At 38.2% G+C, this 24,069-nt stretch overlaps 1 protein-coding gene across 4 annotated transcripts in view; it reads right to left on the bottom strand.

Annotated features, from left to right (window-relative positions):
- Positions 1-24,069, bottom strand: part of DYNC2H1 (dynein cytoplasmic 2 heavy chain 1) — a 402,876-nt gene that overhangs the window by 139,775 nt on the left and 239,032 nt on the right. For all 4 annotated transcript variants that reach the window (XM_003923764.4, XM_003923763.4, XM_074400491.1 and 1 more), the window contains one exon: positions 15,847-15,951. In XM_003923764.4, the coding sequence (XP_003923813.1) occupies positions 15,847-15,951 (105 nt within the window). The remainder of the gene's footprint in view (positions 1-15,846; positions 15,952-24,069) is intronic.

The raw sequence follows: 24,069 nt of genomic DNA, 5'->3' as shown, positions 1-24,069 counted from the left end.
CAAGGTGGGTGGATCACCTAAGGTCAGGAGTTCGAGACCAGCCTGGTCAACATAGTGAATCCCTCTCTCTACTAAAAATAGGAGAACATTAGCCAGGTGTGGTGGCAGGCACCTGTAATCCCAGCTACTTGGGAGGCTGAGGCAGGAGAATCACTTGAACCCAGGACGCGGAGGTTACAGTGAGCCAAGATCATGCCGTTGCATTCCAGTCTGGGGGACAAGAATAAGACTATGTCTCAAAAAAAAGTCTGTTTGGTAAAGTAACATTCAGAGACTGAAAGGGAGTAATAGACTAAGCTATTCATATATCTAAGGTATGAATTTTCCAGGCAAAAGTAATAGAGGTATGAAGGCTCTAAGGCAGAAGCTAAAGGGAATATAGCCAGTGAGGACACAACAAAGTGAGCAAGAGGAAGATCAGAGGACAAAGACAATGAGGGAGCAGAAGGCCTTAGCATGGAGGATCTCATGGGCCTCTGTAATGAATGCATTTATTCTTAGTTAGATAGGAAAATTTATTCTCACTGAAAGAAAAATGACTATTAAATTTATAGAATATGAAATGCTTATCCTATTATTAGATCTTTTTTGTGAATAGAGTTGCACTGGTCTAAGATTAGAAGGAAGAGACTCAGTCTTATTTGTCTATATCTAAAATCTCTACAGAAAGGTTTTGTGTTTATGTAAATGTTGATTCAAAAGACTTTTAAAACATTCTTCGGAGTCACATAGGGTACTGACAAGATGCACACAAGTTAAAAGGGTCTGCACCAAAGCACTTTTTGGGGAGATTTGTCTGTCTTAAATGGAAGTGCAAAACTGGCAGTTACCAAATTTCAGAAAGTTTCACGTTCAAAACACTCATTTGAGGAAAAAAAAGTTTTATTGTACTTATTTATTTATTGACAAGGTCTTGTTCTGTTGCCCGGGCAGAAATGCAGTGGCATGATCACAAATCACTTCAGCCTCAACCTACAGGCTCAAGTGATCTTCCTACCTCAGCCTCCCAAGCATCTGAGACTATAGGCATATGCCACCACAAACTGCTAATTTTTTTTATTTTTTGTTGAGAAGCGGTCTCACTATGTTGCCCAGGTTGAAAAAAAAAAAAGTGTTTCAAAGAACTCAATTCCTGGAAATAGTCTTGCAATGAGGAGAACTGAAATAATTCAAGAAACCTGGGTTATACTGCGGAGCTCACTGTTTACAAGTATATAACATCAGAAACTCAGTATCTAAGTTTGGAATCAATTATTTCTAAAGTTTGTTCCAGGATTACATTACTAAGTTTTTAAAATTATGAACCTATAGTCACATGAGAAATATGACTCTGTTTGGGCCATATTTTAGGGAAGAATCAGATAATTCAGATTTGATGATATTTAGGATACTAAAATTAGCAATTCTTTATGGTTTCTTCTAATTCTAAGGATACATACTCTCAAAATTAAGGGTGCCTAAGAACTACCCCAAACATTTGTAAAAAATATAGATTCCAGAGCCCCACTACCAGATAGTCTAATTTTACAGACCTGGGATACAACTTAGGAATCTACCCTGTAAACTAACATCCCAGATAATACTGATATAAGTGGCCAACCACACCACACTGAGAGAAATCACCGAGGTTTTAATTTAGCTGAAGAGGCAATTATGACAGTTGAAGGATTACTTTAAATAATCTCAATCTGCAACTGTGGATTTAATAACTGTTAAATTTTAAAATGGGGAGGAGAAAAGGCAAAAACTGTTAAGTGATCTGAGTTTTGCTTTTACAATCTTAGGAAAACAAATCTAGGAAAGAGAAATAGAAAGCAAGAGAATTATTTGAATAGTTTAGTGCCTATGAGTCTCCTGCCAAGACTTTGAATGAATTGATTCCATAAAGAAGTACAGCATTCTTTATGGATATTACTGTTACATTTAACAGCATAGTTATGAGACACAGCAGCTTTCCATATAATCAAGTAGATAGTCTTGCAACTTCTTTGACTGGATCACTGTGGCTTTAAAAACAGGTCTTATCAGTTTTATGAGAGCTTTGGTGTTCCTCATTGATTTTATAAATTTAATGCCCAAATTCTGCTTGGGCTTTTAAATCTCTATCCTTTGTAACTATTATGAGCTTTCTTCATCATTCATATGGTCATATTCACTTGCTTTACAACTATAATTTGTTTTTTATGCCATTACTTTGTTCTTGGCAGAGTGAATCAACTGTTCTAGTGACTATCTCACCTCCATCAGCATTAATGGCCAGTGTGGCTATTACATTTTGAAATTCCTGGCCAGATAGTAGTTATGAGAATTGTACGAAAATATAGCCTCAGAATCCAAGAGTTTAAGATACTATAATGAGTTTCAGATATCCAGGTACCAAGGTATTAAGATGAGCAATGGACAAAAATTCTACTTAGTCTTTTAATCAATATTTATCATAAAACGTGACAGGACTTTGAATAATACTGAAGAAGTGAACAACTTCATTAAATACCAAATCACCTAATTATTTTCACCCAAAATTTTACTTGCACATGAATCCTTTAGCAATAATGAAAGTTTACTGCTGTGAACAATTACTGAGGATAGAGGCTAAAGATAAGGCTTCATAGGCAGATGATATAACTGTAAAATATTGATTTTAATGTCAACATTTTCTTAATGTCAAAATGTCAAATTTTCTTAATTTTGCAAATATTGCATTAATATATTTATCTATCATTCAGGCTTCCCTATCTGTAGAATGCAAAAGAAAAAGAAAAAAAAAACATATTTGTAATTAAGATTTGACTTTAGACAAGGGCTAAACAAGATGGCCAAGTAGAACCCTCCAGCAATCATCCCCCATGCAGGAACACCAAATTAAACAACTATCAACACAAGAAAACATTATTATAAAAATCAAAAAATCAGGTGTGCAATCATAGTATCTAACTTTAACATAACAAAGGGAGAGTCATTTAAAAAGGCAGGAAGGATAACCTAGGCAAATCTTGCACTACTTACAACATCCCTCCCCCAAACCCAGGCGGCATAGCACTGAGAGAGAATCTGTATCTGGAAGAGGGAGAGTGAACTGATTATGGGATACTGCATTGGAACTCAGTGCTGCCCTATCTTAATGGAACACAACAATAGGCAGAATTCTGCCAGCTCACAGAGGGGGCATATAGACCATCCCTGGCCCAGAAGGGAAAGCCTCCATCTCCAGGAGGAGAAAGCCACATTTCAGCTGACTTCAACATCTGTGGAATAAAGTGGCCTGAGCCTCTAATAAATTTGAGGGGCAGTTAGGCCATAGCAACTATAGTACTTGGGAAAGCCCCAGTGTTAGACTGGCTTCAGAGACTGGGCTTGGAGTGCAATCCAGCACAATGCTGACTGCAGTGATGACAGAAGTACACGCATCATCTCTCCCACAACTTCATGTAGTGTAGTGCAGAGACTCCTTCCGCTTGTTGAAAAGAGAGGAACAGAACAACGGAGCTCACAGCTCAGCACTTGAGCTCCTATAAGGGACAGACTGTCTCCTCAAGTAACTCCCCAACCCCTGTATAACCAAAGAGACACCTCATAAAGGAGATCTCAGGCTGACATCTGGCAGGTATACATCTGGGATAAAAATAAAAGAAGAAACTGACAGCAATATTTACTGTTCTGCAGCTGCTGCAGCTGATCACCAAACAAGCAGGGTCTGGAGTGGACCTCCAGCAGTCCTACAGCAGGGGGGCCTGTTAGAATGAAAACTAAGAAACAGAAGTAAATAACTTCATCAGCAACAAAAAGGACATCTACTCAGAGATGCCACCTGAAAGTCATCAACCACAAAGACCACAGGTAGATAAATCCACAAAGATGGGAAGCAACCAGAGTAAAAATGATGAAATATCCAAAATCACAATGTCTCTCCTCCTACAAGGGATCACAACTCCTCACCAGCAAGGGAACAACACTGGATGGAAAATGAGTCTGATGAATTGACAGAAACAGGCTTCAAAAGGTGGGTAAGAACAAACTTCTCTGAGCTAAAATATCATGTTCTAACCCAGTGCAAAGAAACTAAGAACCTTAAAAAAAGATTTGATGAAATGCTAACGAGAATAAACAGCTTAGAGAGGAATATAAATGAATTGATGGAGCTGAAAAACACAACACGAGAACTTCACGAAGCATACACAAGTTTCAATAGCTGAATCGATCAAGCAGGATCAACTCAATGAAATAAAATGAGAAGGCAAGATTAGAGAAAAAAGTAAAAAGAAATGAACAAAGCCTCCAAGAAATATGGGATTATGTGGAAAGACCTAATCTACGTTTGACGGGTGTACATGAATGTGGCGGAGAGAATGAATCCAAACTGGAAAACACTCTTCAGGACATTACCCAGGAGAACTTCCCCAACCTGGCAAGGCAGGCCAAAATTCAAATACAAGAAATACAGAAAACACCAAAAAGATATGCCCCAAGAAGAGCAACCCCAAGGCACATAATCATCAGATTCACCAGGGTTGAAATGAAGGAAAAAATGCTAAGAGCATGCAGAGAGAAAGATCACGTTATCCACAAAGGGAAGCCCATCAGAATCCCAGCAGATCTTTCAGCAGAAACCCTACAAGCCAAAAGACAGCGAGGGCCAATATTCAACATCCTTAAAGAAAAGAACTTTCAACCCAGAATTACATATCCAGCCAAACTAAGCTTCATAAGCAAAGAAGAAATAAAATCCTTTATGAACAAGCAATTGCTCGGAGATTTCATCATTACCAGACCTGCTTTACAAGAGCTCCTGAAAGAAGCACTAAACATATAAAGGAAAACTAGTACCAGCCATTCCAAAAATGTACCAAATGGTAAAGACCATCAACACAATGAAGTAGCTGCATCAACTAATAGGCACAACAACCAACTAGCATCAAAATGGCAGGATCAAATTCACACATAACAATATTAACCTTAAATGTAAATGGGCTAAATGCACCAATCAAAAGACACAGACTGGCATATTGGATAAAAAGCCAAAACCCATTGGTGTGCTGTAACCAGGAAATCCATATCACATGCAACGATATACATAGGCTCAAAATAAAGGGATGGAGGAAGATTTACCAAGAAAATGGAGAGCAGAAAAAAAAAAAAAAAGGAGTTACAATCCTATTCTCTGATAAAATAGATTTTAAACCAACAAAGATCAAAAGAGACAAAGAAGGGCATTACATAATGGTAAAAGGATCAATGCAACAAGAAGAGCTAACGATCCTGAATAAATACGTGCCCAATACAGCAGCACCCAGATATATAAAGCAATTTCTTAGTGACCTACAAAGAGACTTAAACTCCCACACAATAATACTGAGAGACATTAACACTCCACTGTCAATATCAGACAGATCAATGAGACAGAAAATTAACAAGGATATCCAGAACTTGAAAGCAGACCTGGACCAAGCAAACCTAATAGACATTTACACAATGTCTCCACGCCAAATCCACAGAACATACATTCTTCTCAGTGCCACATCAAACCTACTCTAAAACTGACCACATAATTGGAAGTAAATCACTCCTAAGCAAATGCAAAAGAATGGAAATCATAACAGTCTCTCAGACCACAGTGCAATCAATGAGAATTCAGAAACTAACTCAGAACAGCACAACTTCATGGAAACTAAACAACTGGCTCTTGAAAGCTGACTGGATACACAATGAAATGAAGGCAGAAATAAAGATGTTCTTCAAAACCAATGAGAACGAAGAAACAATGTAGCAGAATCTCTGGGACACATGTAAAGCAGTGTCTAGAGGAAAATTTATAGCAATAAATGCCCACATAAGAAGCAAGAAAGATCTAAAATTGACACCCTAGTCATCAAAATGGAAAGAGCTAGAGGAGTAAGATCAAAAAAACTCAAAATCTAGAAGAAGACAACAAATAACTAAGATCAGAGCAGCACTGAAGGAGATAGAGACACAAAAAAACCTTTGAAAAAAAAATCAATAAATCCAGGAGCTGTTTTTTTGAAGAGATCAACAAAATAGAACACTAGCCAGATTAATAAAAAAGAAGAGAGAATAATCAAATAGATACAATAAAAATTGATAAAGGGGATATTACCACAGATTCCAAAGAAATACAAACCACTATCAGAGATTACTACAAACAACTCTATGCACACAAACCAGGAAACCTGGAAGAAATTGATAAATTCCTGGGCACTTACATCCTCCCAAGCCTAAACAAGAAAGTAGTCAAAACCCTGATTAGACCAATAAAAAAGGCTGAAGTTGAGGCAGGAATTAATAGCTTACCAACCAGAAAAAAGCCCAGGTCCAGATGGGTTCACAGCCGAATTCTACCAGACATACAAAGAGGAGCTGGTACCACTCCTTCCTAAACTATTCCAAACAATACAAAAGAGGGAATCCTCCCCAAATCTTTTTATGAGATCAACATCATCCTGATACCAAAACCCAGCAGAGACTCAATAAGAAAAGAAAACGTCAGGCCAATATCCATTATGAACATAGATGTAAAATCTTCAATAAAATACTAGCAAACCGATTGCAACAGCACATCAAAAAGCTTATCCATCACGATCAAGTAGACTTCATCCCAGGGATGCAAGCCTAGTTCAACATACGCAAGTCCATAAATGTAATTCACCACATAAACAGGACCAAAGACAAAAACCACATGATTATCTCAATAGATGTAGAGAAGGTCTTCGATAAAATTCAACAGCCCTTTATGCTAAAAGCTCTCAATAAACCAGGTATCAAAGGAATGCATCTCAAAATAATAAAAGCTAGTTACAACAAACCCACAGCCAATATCATACTGAATGGGCAAAAACTGGAAGCATTCTGTTCAAAATCTGGCACAAGACAAGGATGCTCTCTCACCGCTCCTATTCAATATAGTATTAGAAGTTCTAGCCAGAGCAATCAGGCAAGAAAAAGAAATAAAGGATATTCAATTAGGAAAGGAGGAAATCAAATTGTGTCTATTTGCAGATGACAAGATTGTATATTTTGAAGACCCTATAGTCTCAGCCCAAAATCTCCTGAGACTGATAAGCAACTTCAGTGAAGTCTCAGGATACAAAATCAATGTGCAAAAATCACAAGCATTCCTATGCACCAATAACAGACTTAAAGAGATCTAAATTAAGAACGAACTGCCATTCACAATTGCTACAAAGATAATAAAATACCTAGGAATACAACTAACAAAGGATGTAAAGGATCTCTTCAAGGACAACTACAAACCACTGCTCAAGGAAATAAGAGAGGACACAAACAGATGGAGAAACATTTCATGCTCATGGTTAGGAAGAATCAGTATCATGAAAATGGCCATAGTGCCCAAAGTAATTTATAGATTCAACACTATCCCCATCAAGCTACCAATGACCTTCTTCACAGCACTGGAAAAACACCTTAAACTTCATATGGAACCAAAAGAGAGCCTACATAGCCAAAGCAATCCTAAGCAAAAAAGACAAAGCTGAAGGCACCACAGTACCTGCCTTCAAACTATGCTACAAGACTACAGTAACCAAAACAGCATGATACTGGTATCAAAACAGAGATATAGACCAGTGAAACAGAACAGAGGCCTTGGAGGCAACGCCACACATCTACAACCATCTGATCTTTGACAAACCTGACAAAAATAAGCAAAGGGGAAAGGATTCCCTGTTTAATAAATGTTGAGGAAACTGACTAGCCATGTTCCAGAAAGAAGAAACTGGACCCCCTCCTGACACCCTACACTAAAATTAACTCCAGATGGATTAAAGACTTAAACTTAAAACCTAACACCATAAAAACCTTAATAGAAAATGTAGGCAAAACCATCCAGGACATAGGCATAGGCAAGGACTTCATGACAAAAATACCAAAAGCATTGGTAACAAAAGCCAAAATAGACAAATGGGATCTAATTAAACTCCAGAGCTTTTGCACAGCAAAAGAAACAATCTTTAGAGTGAATCAGCAATCAACAGAATGGGAAAAAGTTTTTGCAATCTACCAATCTGACAAAGGAGTTATATCCAAAATCTACAAAGAACTAAAACAGATTTACAAGAAAAAAAAAAAATCCAAAAGTGGGCAAAGGATATGAACAGACACTTTACAAAAGAAGACATATTATGAAGCCAACAAACATACTGAAAAATGCTCATCATCACTGGTCATTAGAGAAATGCAAATCAAAACCACATTGAGATACCATCTCACACCAGTTAGAATGGCGATCATTAAAAAATCTGGAGACAACAGATGCTGAAGAGGATGTGGAGAAATAGGAACACTTTTATACTGATGGTGGGAGTGTAAATTAGCTCAACCATTGTGGAAGACAGTGTGGCAATTCCTAAAGGACCTAGAAATGGAAAATTCCATTTGACCCAGCAATCCCATTACTGGGTGTATATCCAAAGGATTATAAATCATTCTATTATAAGGACACATGCACACATATATTCATTGCAGCACTGTTTACAATAGCAAAGATTTGGAACCAACTCAAATGCCCATCAATGATAGACTGGACAGGGAAAATGTGGCACATATACACCATGGAATACTATACAGCCATAAAAAACGATGAGTGTGCGTCCTTTGTAGCAACATGGATGTACCTGGAAACCGTCATTCTCAGCAAATTGACATAAGAACAAAAAATCAAACACCGCATATTCTCACTTATAGGTGAGTGTTGAACAATGAGAACACATGCACACAAGGAGGGTAGCATCACACACTGAGGTCTGTTGGCGGGGACTAGGGGACAGACAGTCGGGGGTAGGGAGTTCGGGAGGGACAACATGGGGAGAAATGCCAGATATAGGTGATGAGGAGGAAGGACGCAAACCAGGTGATGGGGAGGAAGGACGCAAACCACGTTGCCATGTATGTACCTATGCAACAATCCTGCATGTTCTTTACATGTACCCCAGAACCTAAAATGCAATCATTCATATATATATATATATATATAAATATATATATATATATATATAAAATGAAAAATAAATTAAAGACAAGTATTTATAGGTAGTTTATATTGATATTACATATTAGATATTGACACTGAACTTTGAATTTATTTTAAAAAGTAATAAAAGGCCAACTAAAACTGGTTTTGGTAACTAAAAATGGTTTCTGTAATAAAAACACTTTATTACATGGAAATGTTAGACTGAAAACCAAAGTTTACATTTGATATTTACAATTTAAAATGGATTTATCCAATTTGCAACTGATTTACAATATACAATTGATTTACAATTGATACTCCTTGTAGCTAAATTCTCTTCTACCCTATCTGTGCCAGAAATACCTAAATTTACCCCACTGTCTTTGTTTGTTTGTTTGTTTGTTTGTTTGTTTTACTAGTAGAATCCTCAATGTGTTACTACGCACATAGCTACCTAGTGAAGAGACTAGAATAGATTTCTTTGCCTCAGAAATTAACAGAGATGGAAAAATTTTAAATTAAGATTTTATTATATCTCAATTTCATTCAAACTATTAAATTAGTAAGGATATTTTCAAAGGTAAAGTGGGTTCACATTTTTCTGACTTTTGTTCAAAAATAACAAATTTTAAACCATTTCTTTCCAGGCAACATGCTGCAAGTGTTCTTAGCCTAGAGAAGGTGCCATCACTGAATGATTATTAACAAATGCAAACATTAAAAGGAAAAATAAGAATTTAAAAGAAATACATAAAACAGCTAAATAAAACCATGATATTACTGATAAAAGAAACCTCCTAGAGTTGAACTTATTATAGATGTTTTCAGCATCTAATTTCTACTAAAAGAGAAAAAGAAATTTCTACTTAGATAAAAGTTAATTTTTCCATGGTCCTTAAATTATTATAATAATGATAAAAATATCTATTAACTTTCTATTTATTGGATTTTTTGACAGATAAGATACATTAGAATTAAAATATATCCTTAGAAACAAATTATTGGTGAAAACCACCAAATCCATATCCCATTAAAAAATAGTCACGTGCACCCTTACCCACAACCATGCATGCACTCCCTTCCGTGAATAATACAGGCTTGCTGTTGGGAAGGCCAGTATGATAGAAATGAGTTTCAATAACATCTAAGGTTTCAAGCAATTATCCTGCCTCAGCCTCCCAAGTAGCTGGGATTACAAGCATGTGCCGCCACACCTGGCTAATTTTTTATATTTTTGATAGAGACAGGGTTTCACTATGTTGGCCAGGTTGGTCTTGAACTCCTGACCTCAGGTGATTGGCCCACCTTGGCCTCCCAAAGTGCTGGGATTACAGGCATAAGCCACTGCCCCCAACCAAGAGAGACTTTATTTATAAACTCCTTCATTTTGAAAGATATTTCACTGAGTTAGAATTTGTCGTTTCCAGTTTTTTCATTCGGCACTTTAAAGTTACCACAATCTCATTTTCTCCTGACTTGAATGGCTTCTGAGGAAAAAGCTGCTCTAATATTTGTTTCTCTGTAGGTGGTGTGTGTTTCCCCTACAACGCTTCGTCTATCCTGCTGCTGGCTTTGGTATTTCAGTATTTTTTCACTTTTAATATTTTATGTCTATGTGTGTTTGTTTTTTGGGAGAGGGTGAGGTGGTGAAAATTTATCCAGCATGGTGTTCTTCAAGCTTTGTGGATTTGTGAATACTAATTATACAATTGTTAGATTGTTTGATTTTGTCTTACAGTTCCTGGATACTTTGTTGTTCTATTTTGCTTTCCACTTTTTTCTTGAACACTATTGAAGAAAAACTGAAAAGCAGAGAAGTTTGGGTAACTTCTATTGCTCTATCTTCAATTTCACTGACTATTTCTGTGGCTATATCAAGGCTATAAACTTGTTGAAGATGGTCTTCATCTGTTACTGTGCTTTTTATTTCTAGCACTTTCATTTTATTCATTCTTATAGTTTCCATATCTCTGCTAAAAATTAAACATCTAATCTTGCATATTATGCTTTTCCATCAGAATGTTTAACATACAAATTGTAATTATTTTAAATTTCCTGTTAGGTAGTTCCAACATCTCTGTCATATCTTATTCTGGTTCTCTGGACTGTTCCTGGAGTGGTACCTTTTCTTGAATTTTCATATATTTTGTAATGTTTTTTGAAAGTTGAACATTTCGTCTAGAGCAATAGAGACTAAGGAAGGTTTAAAACTTATGAATGCATATAAATTTCTTTCTGATAGGCCTTTAGGGGTTTGTGGTAAGTGAGGAGTTGAGCTGGATTTGAGGGTAATTTTTTGCAGTACAGGTTTCAAATTCCTCTGAAGATACCTTTTATTTAAAGTAGGGGTCTATATTTCCTTCTATTTAGGGTAGGAGCAGAATCTTATAGACCCCTCCTCACAAAATAGCTGTATTTCTCTCCCTCAGGTTTCTGTTACAAAAAAAAAAAGCTCCTGAGTACTCTCATCAGGTAAGATCCCATGGAATAAAAGCCCCTAAGTGGATAAGAACACACTATATCAGTTGTCCTCATATGCTAGCAGCCTAGTCTAGCTAAATTCTTAACAGTGCCTGGGTGCATATGCTCCAGGTAAGCAAACGTTTGTGTTATGTCACTTCTCTTTAGGCATCTCCTTAGATTTCATAGTTTTTGCCCTGCAATTTCATCTGAGAGATTCAAAAACAAAGTTATAAATTTGCAGTTTTTCTGGCTTCTATTGTTAAGAGTAGGAATAATGCTCTTTCAAGCTCTCTGCATCACTGAGGTTTACTTATTATTGACTACAACTTCCTTCCTTCATTAACTCTTAATATGATCACCATCAGGTAAAGACGACTAAAATATTCCAATGTATGAAATCCAATGAAAGAAGTGTAAATTTTGTCTCCGTATCTGACTCTGCTGGTGCCACATGCTGCTAAATGAGTGAGATAAAAGTAATGTCACTGGCCAGTTTTGGTACAAGAGGAAGAGGTTGCAGAGAGCCGAGATCGTGCCCCTGTACTCCAGCCTGGTGACAGAGCAAGACTCCGTCTCAAAAAAAAAAAATTATTGTTTAGTTTTCATTTTCTCAATCAAAAGTCTGTTTCAACCAAAAAAAAAAAGCTGTAGAAACTAGAACTATTTTTTTTTAATGTAAAAGAAGAAAAATTTCAAACTTTACTAAGTTATAAGAGAAGTATAATTTCTGCTTTAAAGATTTCTTTGGAAGAACTTAATTTAGCTTAATTTTAAAGTGTTTCTAATGTACTCCAACTATCTTGATTGCACAAATTTGTGCAAACATAATAAAAATGGTTTAATTCATGCAAAAAGTTTTTCTTCAGCAATGAAACGAAAAGTATATCTATTTAGATATAAATTCACAAAATACACATTTAGTAGAATACATGTTTCTATTTTGCCAATTACATGGCAGTGGGACTTTCTCTACACATTTCTACTCCCACTAAATTGAATTCTTTCAAAGCAGAGACTATTTTTATTCGTCTTTACATTCTAAAACCTATTCCAACATTATATTAGAGGCAAATAATGTTGGATAGCTGAGATAAGTAAAAGTAAAAAGTACTAGAGGATCAATACAAATACTTCATAAAAGAATAAGCTTTGAGCTGACTATTGAAAAAAGAATTTATAAAAGCCAAAATGGTGGCAAGAGTAATTCTGAAAAAGAGAAAACACTACCAAGAGTGGATGCAGAAGTGATGCTGATGCCCAGGCTGAAGAGGGAGGAAGCTGGAACCCTGTGTGCCTTAACACAATGCTCAGGGCAGTTCCTGGCCCCAAACAACTCCTGAGGAAGGGATGAGTGAAGAGACTAAGGGACATCTCACTCTCACCTTGGACCTATGGGATCCTAGGTACAGGGGACCCCACATTCCACATGGATGTGTGAGCTGGTGGAGGATCTGCCTGGAGACTAGGCAGAGACTGTGCTTCAGCTGGTGTGGAGCTCAGGAGTTTTTGTGTTCAGGACAGATGAAGCAGAGTAAGGCCATAAGTGCCCATTCCCCCAGTAGTGCCCATCACCCTCCAAGAGGCTCTTAGCACCACCTGACTACCAGGCCAAGAAAGAACGGGACTGGTTTCCCCGCAGGATTGGGGCATACCTGCTCTGCTGGCCCTCCCATCCCCCCAGCCCCTCCACAGCCACCCCACAGGATCGTGTGCACAACACAGCCTCTACAGCCCTGCCTGAGTGCTCTGCAGCATCTGAGTATTTTCCAGGTAACCTAAGGGCACTTCAGATCCCCCAGAGCAGCCACAGCCTGACCCCAAGCTGTAGGCTGTTCCAGTGTCTCAGGAATGTGGTGTGCACCTCAGGAGTACTGAGCCCGGATCTGTGGCCAGCACTGGGGCTGAGGATAAGTGCCCACTCTCAGATCACCAAGAGGGGTGGGGCCTGCAGGTCTGTGGGCCAGCACAGAAGCAGTTCATACCCCCTTCCACAGGGCTGGTCTAGAAAGTGTATGGCCTATCTCCCTGCCACAGCCCATCAGAGGGAGCCCCAATGTCCAGAAATCTTAACAAAAGAAACCCAGGCAAGGCATCAATAAGCAGAGGAGGCTCACTGAAGGCCAAGGAGGGGTCCCCGGTGAGGTAGTTTTATTCCCCGCCCCTCCCCCTGCTCCAAGAAGAAGCCTGCAAAAGCAGGGAAATACAAAACAACCACAGGGCTGAGTAAGAACCCATCTACTAGCCACTACTCCTAAGCGCCATTTATTGGACTGTAGCCCAAACTACAAAACTAAAAATCATTTTGCTAATAGATGCCAGTAAAACCAAGTGCCAAGAATTCACACACAAATAAAGACACCGTACAGAGCCTTGGCCCTCTGAAAGCATCCAAAACAAACCCAGCTGATTGTGCCCAACTTAGGTCAGAGTTAAAGGAATGCCAGCCCCATCAGAAGAGAATCAGAGAAAAAACTGGCAATTCAATAAGCCAGTGTCCCCTTACCTTCAAAGGAGCCCACTATATGCCCACCTCCGCCCACCAGCAACTGTCCCTAATCAGATTAAAACGTCTGAAATGACATACAAGGCAGAATGTGGCAAAAAAAGTGTCAACGAAATTCAAGAAAAAGTTGAAATCCAACCCAAGGAATCCAAGGTATCCAGTAAATCAATCCAAGAGCTGAAAAATGAAATAGCCATTTTAAGGAAGAACCAAACTACTTCTGAAATAGAAAAATTCACTACAAGAATTTCATAATACAATCAGAAGTATTAACAAAGTGTACAAGTGAAAGATATCCACGAGGAGAACTACAGAAACAGACACACAGACCAATAGAACAGAATAGAGAGCCCATAAATAAAGCTACACACCTCCAACAATCTGACGATCTTTGACAAGTCAGCAAAACAAGCAGTGAGGAAAGAACTTCCTTTTCCATAAATGGTGCTGGGTTAATGACCTAGCCATATGCAGAATATGGAAACTGGACCCCTCCCTTTCACCATATATAAAAATCAACTCAAGATGGACTAAAGACTTAAATGTAAAAGCTAAAACTGTAAAAACCCTGGAAGACAACCTAGGAAATACAATTCTGAACAATGATCCTGGCAAAAATTTCATGACAAAGATGCCAACAGCAGTTGCAACCAAAACAAAAATTGTCAAATGAGAGCTAATTAAAGAGCTTCTGCACATCAAAAGAGACTATCAACAGAGTAAAAAGACAACCTACAGAATAGGAGAAAAATGTTTGCAAACTATGTACCCAACAAAGGTCCAATGTACAGAATCTATAAGAAACTTAAATTAAGAAGAAAAAACAAACCATCCCATTAAAAAGTGGACAAAAAAACATGAAGAGACACTTCTCAAAATAAGACATACATGTGGCCAACAAACATACGAAAAAATGTTTCACATCATGATCATTAGAGAAATCCAAATTAAAACCATAATGAGATACCATCTCATACCTGTCAGATTGGCTATTTAAAGAGTCAAAAAATAACAGGTGCTGGCAAGGTTGCAGAGTAAAGGGGATGCTTATTCACCACTGGTGGGAATGCAAATTAATTCAACCACTGTGGAAAACAGTTTGGCAATTTCTCAAAGAACCTAAAACAGAACTACCGTTCAACCCAGAAATGCCATTATTGGGTATATACTCAAAGAAATATAAACGGTTCTACCATAAAGACATACATACATGTACGTTCACTGCATCACTACTTATAATAGCAAAGATATGGAGTCAACTTAAACGGCCATCAACTGTAGACTGGATTTAAAAAAATGTGATACATATACACCATGGAATACTGTGCAGCCGTAAGACAAGAACATGACCATGTCCTCTGCAGCAAGGATATGAAGGAGCTGGAACCAGACCACGTCCTCCACGGCAAGGATGAATGGAGCTGGCGATCATTTTCATAAGCAAACGAATGCTGGAGCAGATAACCAAATACCACATGTTCTCATTTATAGGTGAGATCAAACACTGAGTACACATGGACATAAAGAAGGGAGCAACAGACACCAGGGCCTACTTGAGCATGGAGGGTGGGAGGAGAGTGAGGATCGAAAAATTATCTATTGGCACTAAGCTTATTACCTACATGATGAAATAATCTGTATACCAAATCCCTGTGACCCACAATTTACCTATATACTAATTGACACATTTGCCCTTGAATCTAAAAGTTTAAAAGAAAAAAAAAAACAGAAAATGAAATATTTTAAAAAGTATATTTAAAGTAAAACTGGAATGTGTTGTGCAAATAAAATGTTTTAATCAAGCTTGTGAGGTCTATGGTACTAAATAAAATTTAGTTTTGTCTCCTTCAGGCTCAGTAGCAACTTTTTTTGAAGGTAGATTTTCTTGTTAGGTTACCTGAGAACTGATCATGCGCTGAGATGAGCGAGCAATATTGGCAGGCAGACCAAAGAAACTAGGTTTGTCATCCTCTGGCAGTTTTTCAATGACAGCACGGTAGTCCTAAATACAAAGAAGTGAAAAAGAGTCTTTTTTAAAAAAATAAAGATTAAACTTGCAATCATTGAAATAAGAAAGAAAATTTAAAATGTTACATTATTACATTTTTTATTTTCTAGATAAATATCACTTTGTATGATATTAACTCAGTTATCTATGGGAAGTATTCTGTCATTAATACTTCTTCATTCTTCAATTACTTGCTATTATGTTTTCACATTGTAACTCCTACATACAAAGGGACCCTGAATTGTTTAAAACATATTTGAATCACTATGCCTACTATATGTAAGCTACTATGTTACATGTTTTTAGGAAAGCTTTATAATTTTTTTCCTGTAACTTACCAAAGACCAATCTGCAGAGTGCAGTTCTGCTCATGTTAAATTAAGACAAATATTCAAGCAATCTACTTCTGTTTCTGTTTAACTTAGAGAAATATTGTAAACACGTAGACACACACTAGTATGCAAGCACTGCTTTGTAAATTACTTTATCATAGAGCAATTCCATTTAGTCTAAAGTTTGCCGGTGAGGTCTGATAAAAATGCATTGATAATTCTATTATTTCATCCTAAGAATCACCCTACACATTGAGTAAGCTTGGCTTGTTGAGCATTCATCTCAAGAGTTATTCACTCATGACTTTAAATGAAAAACTAAGTGCAGACAAAAAGATTTATTCAGTTTGGCCTAAACATGGAAACTGTTTTCTCATGAAGAGAAGTTACTTTAAGGCAAGAACTGCATGTGCATCTAAAGTGTTTGCTGAAGTAGGCTTGGGGAGACTTAGTCTCTGAATTCTCATCCTTTCTTATCTTTGGCAGCTGCCCCAGAAGTATTTCCTAGAAGACAGTTGGACTCCGGGAAGCACAGGACCTGTAAATATGTACATTTTGGAAAGTCATGCTTTCCTTTGAAATTCTTCCACTCCTTTAGTTTAGCATTTGTAAACCTTCTGAAAGTATTCAATCACAATATATACACATAAATGTACACGTACATCAGTATATGTTTGTATATATGTGTGCATGTATTATCATCATTCTGAGAAACATTGTCTTTCTTCTAACTCGATTAGAAAGCTAAACAGTGATTCTCATAAGTCATCCTATAAATTTAAAAATATTTACTCTTTGTTGAGTTATACACTTTGCTCATTTCAAAATAGCTATGAAATCTTCTCGTCCAGACTGGCTAAAGTATTCTGTCTATCTAGAACTACACAGTGATATGCTGACTAATAATTGGCAGTTACATATTCAGACTGATTTATCCTTACCTGTAAACAAAAAATATATATACCATGTGATACAATTTATATTAACAGCATAAAAACAGGAAAAATAGCCTGTTAGAGTTAAGATAATGTACTCTTTGTGAAAGAGGTAGTAACTAGAAGGGAACGTAAGGAGAACTTCTGGGAAGCTGATAATATTCTTTTTCTTAATCCTAGTACTGGCTATACTCATGTGGTAAATGTATAAAAATTCATGGAATTGTGCATTTATAATGTATACATTTCTGTATGAATTGTAAGCTATGAAATGTTAAGCTTCTAACAATAATGTTGGAAGACTTGTTGGGGTACACTATCTGAAATAAATGTATAAATAATATATGATATTCTCTTTTTACTCATTTACTCTAAGGTTCTGCTAGAAGGTAAACTCCATAGATGAATCACTATGTCCACAATGCCTAGAACAGCACTGTCATTGAGCATATGTTCAATGCATATTATTGAATGAATGAGTAAATGAAAGATACTAAAAATGAAACAGATGGGATATTTAAGGTAATAGGTAAGATATTCAGAAAGAATAACATATTTAATAGTGATTTTTAAACATTTGTTTTTTGACAATTATGTGACAAATGAAAGATTTTTCTTAAAAAATATGTGGATGAAAGAAAATAGCACAAAACTCAGAGAACTTCATAATTAAATAGATATATGCCTTTGTAATTCATGAAAAAATGTATAATAGTGCTCTAATAAAGCATTATTTGCACAGTTGTACACATGTAAGTTTATAGCAAAATAAATTAGAATGAAATCTTTCAGCTATATTTATTACATTTTTCTGGAAAAGATGAGTGCATTCTAGGAGGCTTTTAAGTGATGGCTCAAGGCAAAAAGCTACAGCTGGCTGAAATAAATACATGTAAACAAAACATTGCTGTGAAAAACAAAATAAAGTAAATTCCTTTTATATATTTAGACAATCTTTAAGTAGACAAGCCAAAAACTGAAGACACATTTATTAATTGTCCTCTCATGTATTTTTCAATATATGAGAGTATACTCATATCTACTATGAAGTGCATATTCTCCCACTTCAACTTTTCACAGTACTCCTACATTCTTTGAACTTTCTTTGGCCACTCCCTTCAAGATCTGCCTACACACCAGCCTATTATTATAATCAACCACCCAACTTTTGGTAAGTACACAAAAGTTTTTAGGGTGCCTTACCAGAGTTGAGAGAATCAGGCCTTATATTGTCATAACAATTAATAATCCAAACTGTAAATAACTACTTGCACATTTGAAAAGAAGTAACCTATATTTGACAACAATTTACATATCTACCTGGAAACAGATTGAAAATCATTAATTTTGGGGATGCTGGGAAGATGGCCGCCTAAGAACAGCTCAGGACTTCAGCTCCCAGTGAAGGTGCAGAGGGTGAGTGGACGCCGCATTTCCAGACGAACTCTTATTGCCCACAGACCAGGAGATACCCAGGCAGAGGGGTCGCCAGCGTCACAGTCCTAGCCAGTGCTGCTGTTTTGGCCCCTGTGGGGCTGATTCCGCCCGCGCGGCTGCTGTGACCACGCCCTGTTGCTACCGTTCTCCGCACAAAAGCCACTGGTCTGGGAGCCCTCTTAGCTGGCGAGCAGAGCCCTGAGACAGCAGAGTTGCCCATTCATCTGAAATAGCGAGTCAGGCCAGGAGATTCCTAGGCAAAAAATCCGCCAGGAGCAGGCGCCACAGTTCGAGCCGACTCAGTGAGTCGCAGCACGGGAGATCCCGGCGCCTTTTCAGCAGGCGACCCGAACGCGGGGTGGTTCAACTTAAAAGAAAAGACTCTGAGTCAGGGAGCCAGGCGATCAGGCTCAGTTGGTCCCACCCCTCCACCCCCAACAACAACCAAAGCAAAAACAGTAATTGGAAACCCTCTGGGTTGAGCCCTCCAAACCAAGCACAGCTGAACCAGGACAGTCCGGCTCCGTGGGGGAGGGGCTTCCGCCATTACTGAGACTCTCCACCACTACGGAGGCAGGCTGCCGTTGCCGAGGCAACCCGCCCTTGCCGAGGCAAACTGCCACAACAGAGAGAGTCCACCATAACAGAGGCGGGGCCACCATTGCCCAGACAGTTCTAACTACCCCCATATAAAAAGGACTACAGGGAAGAGCTCAGGGCAGCTGGGCGGAGCCCACAGCAGCTCAGCAAAGCCCCTGCGGGCAGGCAGTGGCTAGGCGTGCTGCTAGCTGGGCGGGTCAGACCTGAAGAAAAATCAAAAAAGGCAGTAGAGCAACGGAAACTCATAAAGCTCCAACTCCCTGGGACAGAGACAGACAACAGGTGGATAAACCCACAAAAATGGGAAGAAACCAGCGCAAAAAGGATGAAAACTCCCGAAACCAGAACACCTCTCCTCCTAAAAGGGATCACAACTCCTCACCAGCAAGGGAACCAGACTGGATGGAGAAGGAGGGTGATGAAATGACAGAATCAGACTTCAGAAGGTGGGTAGTAAGAAACTACAATGAGCTAAAAGAACATGTTCTAACCCAACACAAAGAAAATAGGAACCTTGAAAAAAGATTGGACGAACTGCTGACGAGAATGGACAGCATAGAGAGGAGTATAAGTGAATTGATGGAGCTGAAAAACGCAACACGAGAACTTCGTGAAGCATGCACAAGCTTCAACAGCCGAATTGACCAAGCAGAAGAAAGGATATCAGAGGTCGAAGATCAACTAAATGAAATTAAAAGAGAAGGCAAGAACAGAGAAAAAAGCACAAAAAGGAATGAACAAAATCTTCAAGAAATGTGGGACTATGTGAAAAGACCTAATCTACGTCTGATAGGTGTACCTGAATGTGATGAAGAGAATGAATCCAAGCTGGAAAATACTCTTCAGGATATTATCCAGGAAAACTTCCCTAACCTAGCAAGGCAGACCAATATTCAAATCCAGGAAATACAAAGAACACCACAAAGATATTCCTCAAGAAGAGCAACCCCAAGGCACATAATCGTCAGATTCACCAGGGTTGAAATGAAAGAGAAAATGCTAAGGGCAGCCAGAGAGAAAGGTCGGGTTACCCACAAAGGGAAGCCCATTAGACTCACAGCAGATCTCTCAGCAGAAACCCTACAAGCCAGAAGAGATTGGGGGCCAATATTCAACATCCTTAAAGAAAAGAACTTTCAACCCAGAATCTCCTATCCAGACAAACTAAGCTTCATAAGCGAAGGAAAAATAAAATCCTTTGTGAACAAGCAAGCACTCAGAGATTTCATCACCACCAAACCTGCCCTACAAGAACTCCTGAAAGAGGCTCTACACATATAAAGGAACAACCAGTACCAGCCACTCCAAAAACACACCAAATGGTAAAAGAGCATCAACACAATCAAGAAGCTGCATCAATTAACCAACAAAACAGCCAGGTAGCATCAAAATGACAGTATCAAATTCACACATAACAATACTATCCCTAAATGTCAATGGACTAAATGCCCCAATCAAAAGACACAGACTGGCAAGTTGGATAAAAAGCCAAAACCCATCAGTGTGCTGTATCCAGGAAACCCATCTTATATGCAAGGATACACAAAGGCTCAAAATAAAGGGATGGAGGAAGATCTACCAAGCAAATGGAGAGCAAAAAAAAAGCAGGAGTTGCAATTCTCATCTCTGATAAAATAGACTTTAAAGCAACAAAGATCAAAAGAGACAAAGAAGGACATTACATAATGGTAAAAGGATCACTGCAACAAGAAGAGCTAACGATCCTAAATGTATACGCACCCAATACAGGAGCACCCAGATACATAAGGCAAGTTCTTAATGACTTACAAAGAGACTTAGACTCCCACACAATAATAGTGGGAGACTTTAACACCCCATTGTCAATATTAGACAGATCATCCAGACAGAAAATCAACAAGGATATCCAGGACCTGAATACAGACCTGGAACAAGCAAACCTAATAGACATTTACAGAACTCTCCACCCCAAATCCACAGAATACACATTCTTCTCAGCACCACATCACACCTACTCTAAAATTGACCACATAATTGGCAATAAATCACTCCTCAGCAAATGCAAAAGAACAGAAATCATAACAAACAGTCTCTCAGACCACAGTGCAATCGAGTTAGAACTCAGAATGCAGAAACTAACTCAGAACCGCACAGCTTCATGGAAACTGAACAACTTGCTCTTGAATGTTGACTGGATAAACAATGAAATGAAGGCAGAAATAAAGATGTTCTTCGAAACCAATGACAACGAAGACACAACATACCAGAATCTCTGGGACACATTTAAAGCAGTCTCTAGAGGAAAATATATAGCAATGAGTGCCCACATGAGAAGAAAGGAGAGATCTAAAATTGACACCCTATCATCAAAATTGAAAGAGCTAGAGGAGCAAGATCAAAAAAACTCAAACCCTAGCAGAAGACAGGAAATAACTAAGATCAGAGCAGAACTGAAGGAAATAGAGACACAAAAAACTCTTCAAAAAATCAATAAATCCAGGAGCTGGTTCTTTGAAAAGATCAACAAAATAGACAGACCACTAGCCAGATTAATAAAAAAGAAAAGAGAGAATAACCAAATTGATGCAATAAAAAACGATAAAGGGGATATCACCACAGATTCCACAGAAATCCAAACCATCATCAGAGATTATTACAAACAACTCTATGCACATAAACTAGTAAACCTGGAAGAAATGGATAAATTCCTGGACACCTGCATCCTCCCAAGCCTAAACCTGGAAGAAGCCGAAACCCTGAATAGACCAATAACATGGTCTGAAGTCGAGGCAGCAATAAAGAGCCTACCACCCAAAAAAAGCCCAGGCGCAGATGGGTTCACAGCTGAATTCTACCAGACATACAAAGAGGAGCTGATACCATTCCTTCTGAAACTATTCCAGACAATCCAAAAAGAGGGAATTCTTCCCAAATCATTTTACGAGACAAACATCATCCTGATACCAAAACCCGGCAGAGACTTAACAAGAAAAGAAAATTTCAGGCCAATATCCATGATGAACATAGACGCAAAAATCTTCAATAAAATACTGGCAAACCGATTGCAACAGCATATCAAAAAGCTCATCCACCATGATCAAGTAGGATTCATCCCGGGGATGCAAGGCTGGTTCAACATACGCAAGTCCATAAACGTAATCCACCACATAAACAGAACCAAAGACAAAAACCACATGATTATCTCAATTGATGCAGAGAAGGCTTTTGACAAAATTCAACAACCTTTATGCTAAAAACCCTCAATAAACTAGGTATTGACGGAACGTATCTCAAAACAATAAAAGCTATTTACGACAAACTAACAGCCAATATCATACTGAATGGGCAAAAACTGGAAGCATTCCCTTTGAAATCTGGCACTAGACAAGGGTGCCCTCTCTCACCACTCCTATTCAATATAGTAGTGGAAGTTCTAGCCAGAGCAATCAGGCAAGAAAAAGAAATAAAGGGTATCCAAATTGGAAAGGAGGAAATCAAATTGTTGCTATTTGCAGATGACATGATTGTATATCTGGAAGACCCCATCATCTCAGCCCAAAATCTCCTGAAACTGATAAACAACTTCAGCAAAGTCTCAGGATACAAAATCAACGTGCAAAAATCACAAGCATTCCTATACACCAGTAATAGACTTCAAGAGAGCCAAATCAAGAACGAACTGCCATTCACAATTGCTACAAAGACAATAAAGTACCTAGGAATACAACTAACAAGGAACGTAAAGGACCTCTTCAAGGAGAACTACAAGCCATTGCTCAACGAAATAAGAGAGGATACAAACAGATGGAGAAACATTCCATGTTCATGGTTAGGAAGAATCAACATCGTGAAAATGGCCATACTGCCCAAAGTAATTTACAGATTCAACGCTATGCCCATCAAGCTACCAATGACCTTCTTCACAGAACTGGAAAAAAACACCTTAAACTTCATATGGAACCAAAAGAGAGCCCGCATAGCCAAGTCAATTCTAAGCAGAAAGAACAAAGCAGGAGGCATCACACTACTGCACTTCAAACTATACTACAAGGCTACAGTAATCAAAACAGCATGGTACTGGTACCAAAACAGAGATATAGACCAATGGAACAGAACAGAGGTCTCAGAGGAAATACAACATACCCACAACCATCTGATCTTCGACAAACGTGACAAAAACAAGCAATGGGGAAAGGACTCCCTGTTTAATAAATGGTGTTGGGAAAACTGGCTAGCCATGTGCAGAAAGCAGAAACAGGACCCCTTCCTGACACCTTACACCAAAATTAATTCCACATGGATTAAAGACTTAAACATCAGACCTATTACCATAAAAACCTTAGAAGAAAATCTAGGCAAAACCATTCAGGACATAGGTGTAGGCAAGGACTTCATGACCAAAACACCAAAAGCAATGGCAACAAAAGACAAAATAGACAAATGGGACCTAATCAAACTCCACAGCTTCTGCACGGCAAAGGAAACAGTCAGTAGAGTGAATCGGCAACCAACAGAATGGGAAAAAATTTTTGCAGCCTACCCATCTGACAAGGGGCTGATATCCAGAATTTACAAAGAACTAAAGCAGATCTACAAGAAAAAAACAAACAAGCCCATTCAAAAATGGGCGAAGGATATGAACAGATACTTTACAAAAGAAGACATACAGGAGGCCAACAAACATATGAAAAAATGCTCATCATCACTGGTCATCAGAGAAATGCAAATCAAAACCACATTGAGATACCATCTCACACCAGTTAGAATGGCGATCATTAAAAAATCGGGAAACAACAGATGCTGGAGAGGATGTGGAGAAATAGGAACAC

This window comes from Saimiri boliviensis, chromosome 6 (genome assembly GCF_048565385.1).
Source record: "Saimiri boliviensis isolate mSaiBol1 chromosome 6, mSaiBol1.pri, whole genome shotgun sequence".
NCBI classification, from domain to species: Eukaryota; Metazoa; Chordata; class Mammalia; order Primates; family Cebidae; genus Saimiri; species Saimiri boliviensis.
This window is presented reverse-complemented; position numbering and strand designations above follow the sequence as displayed.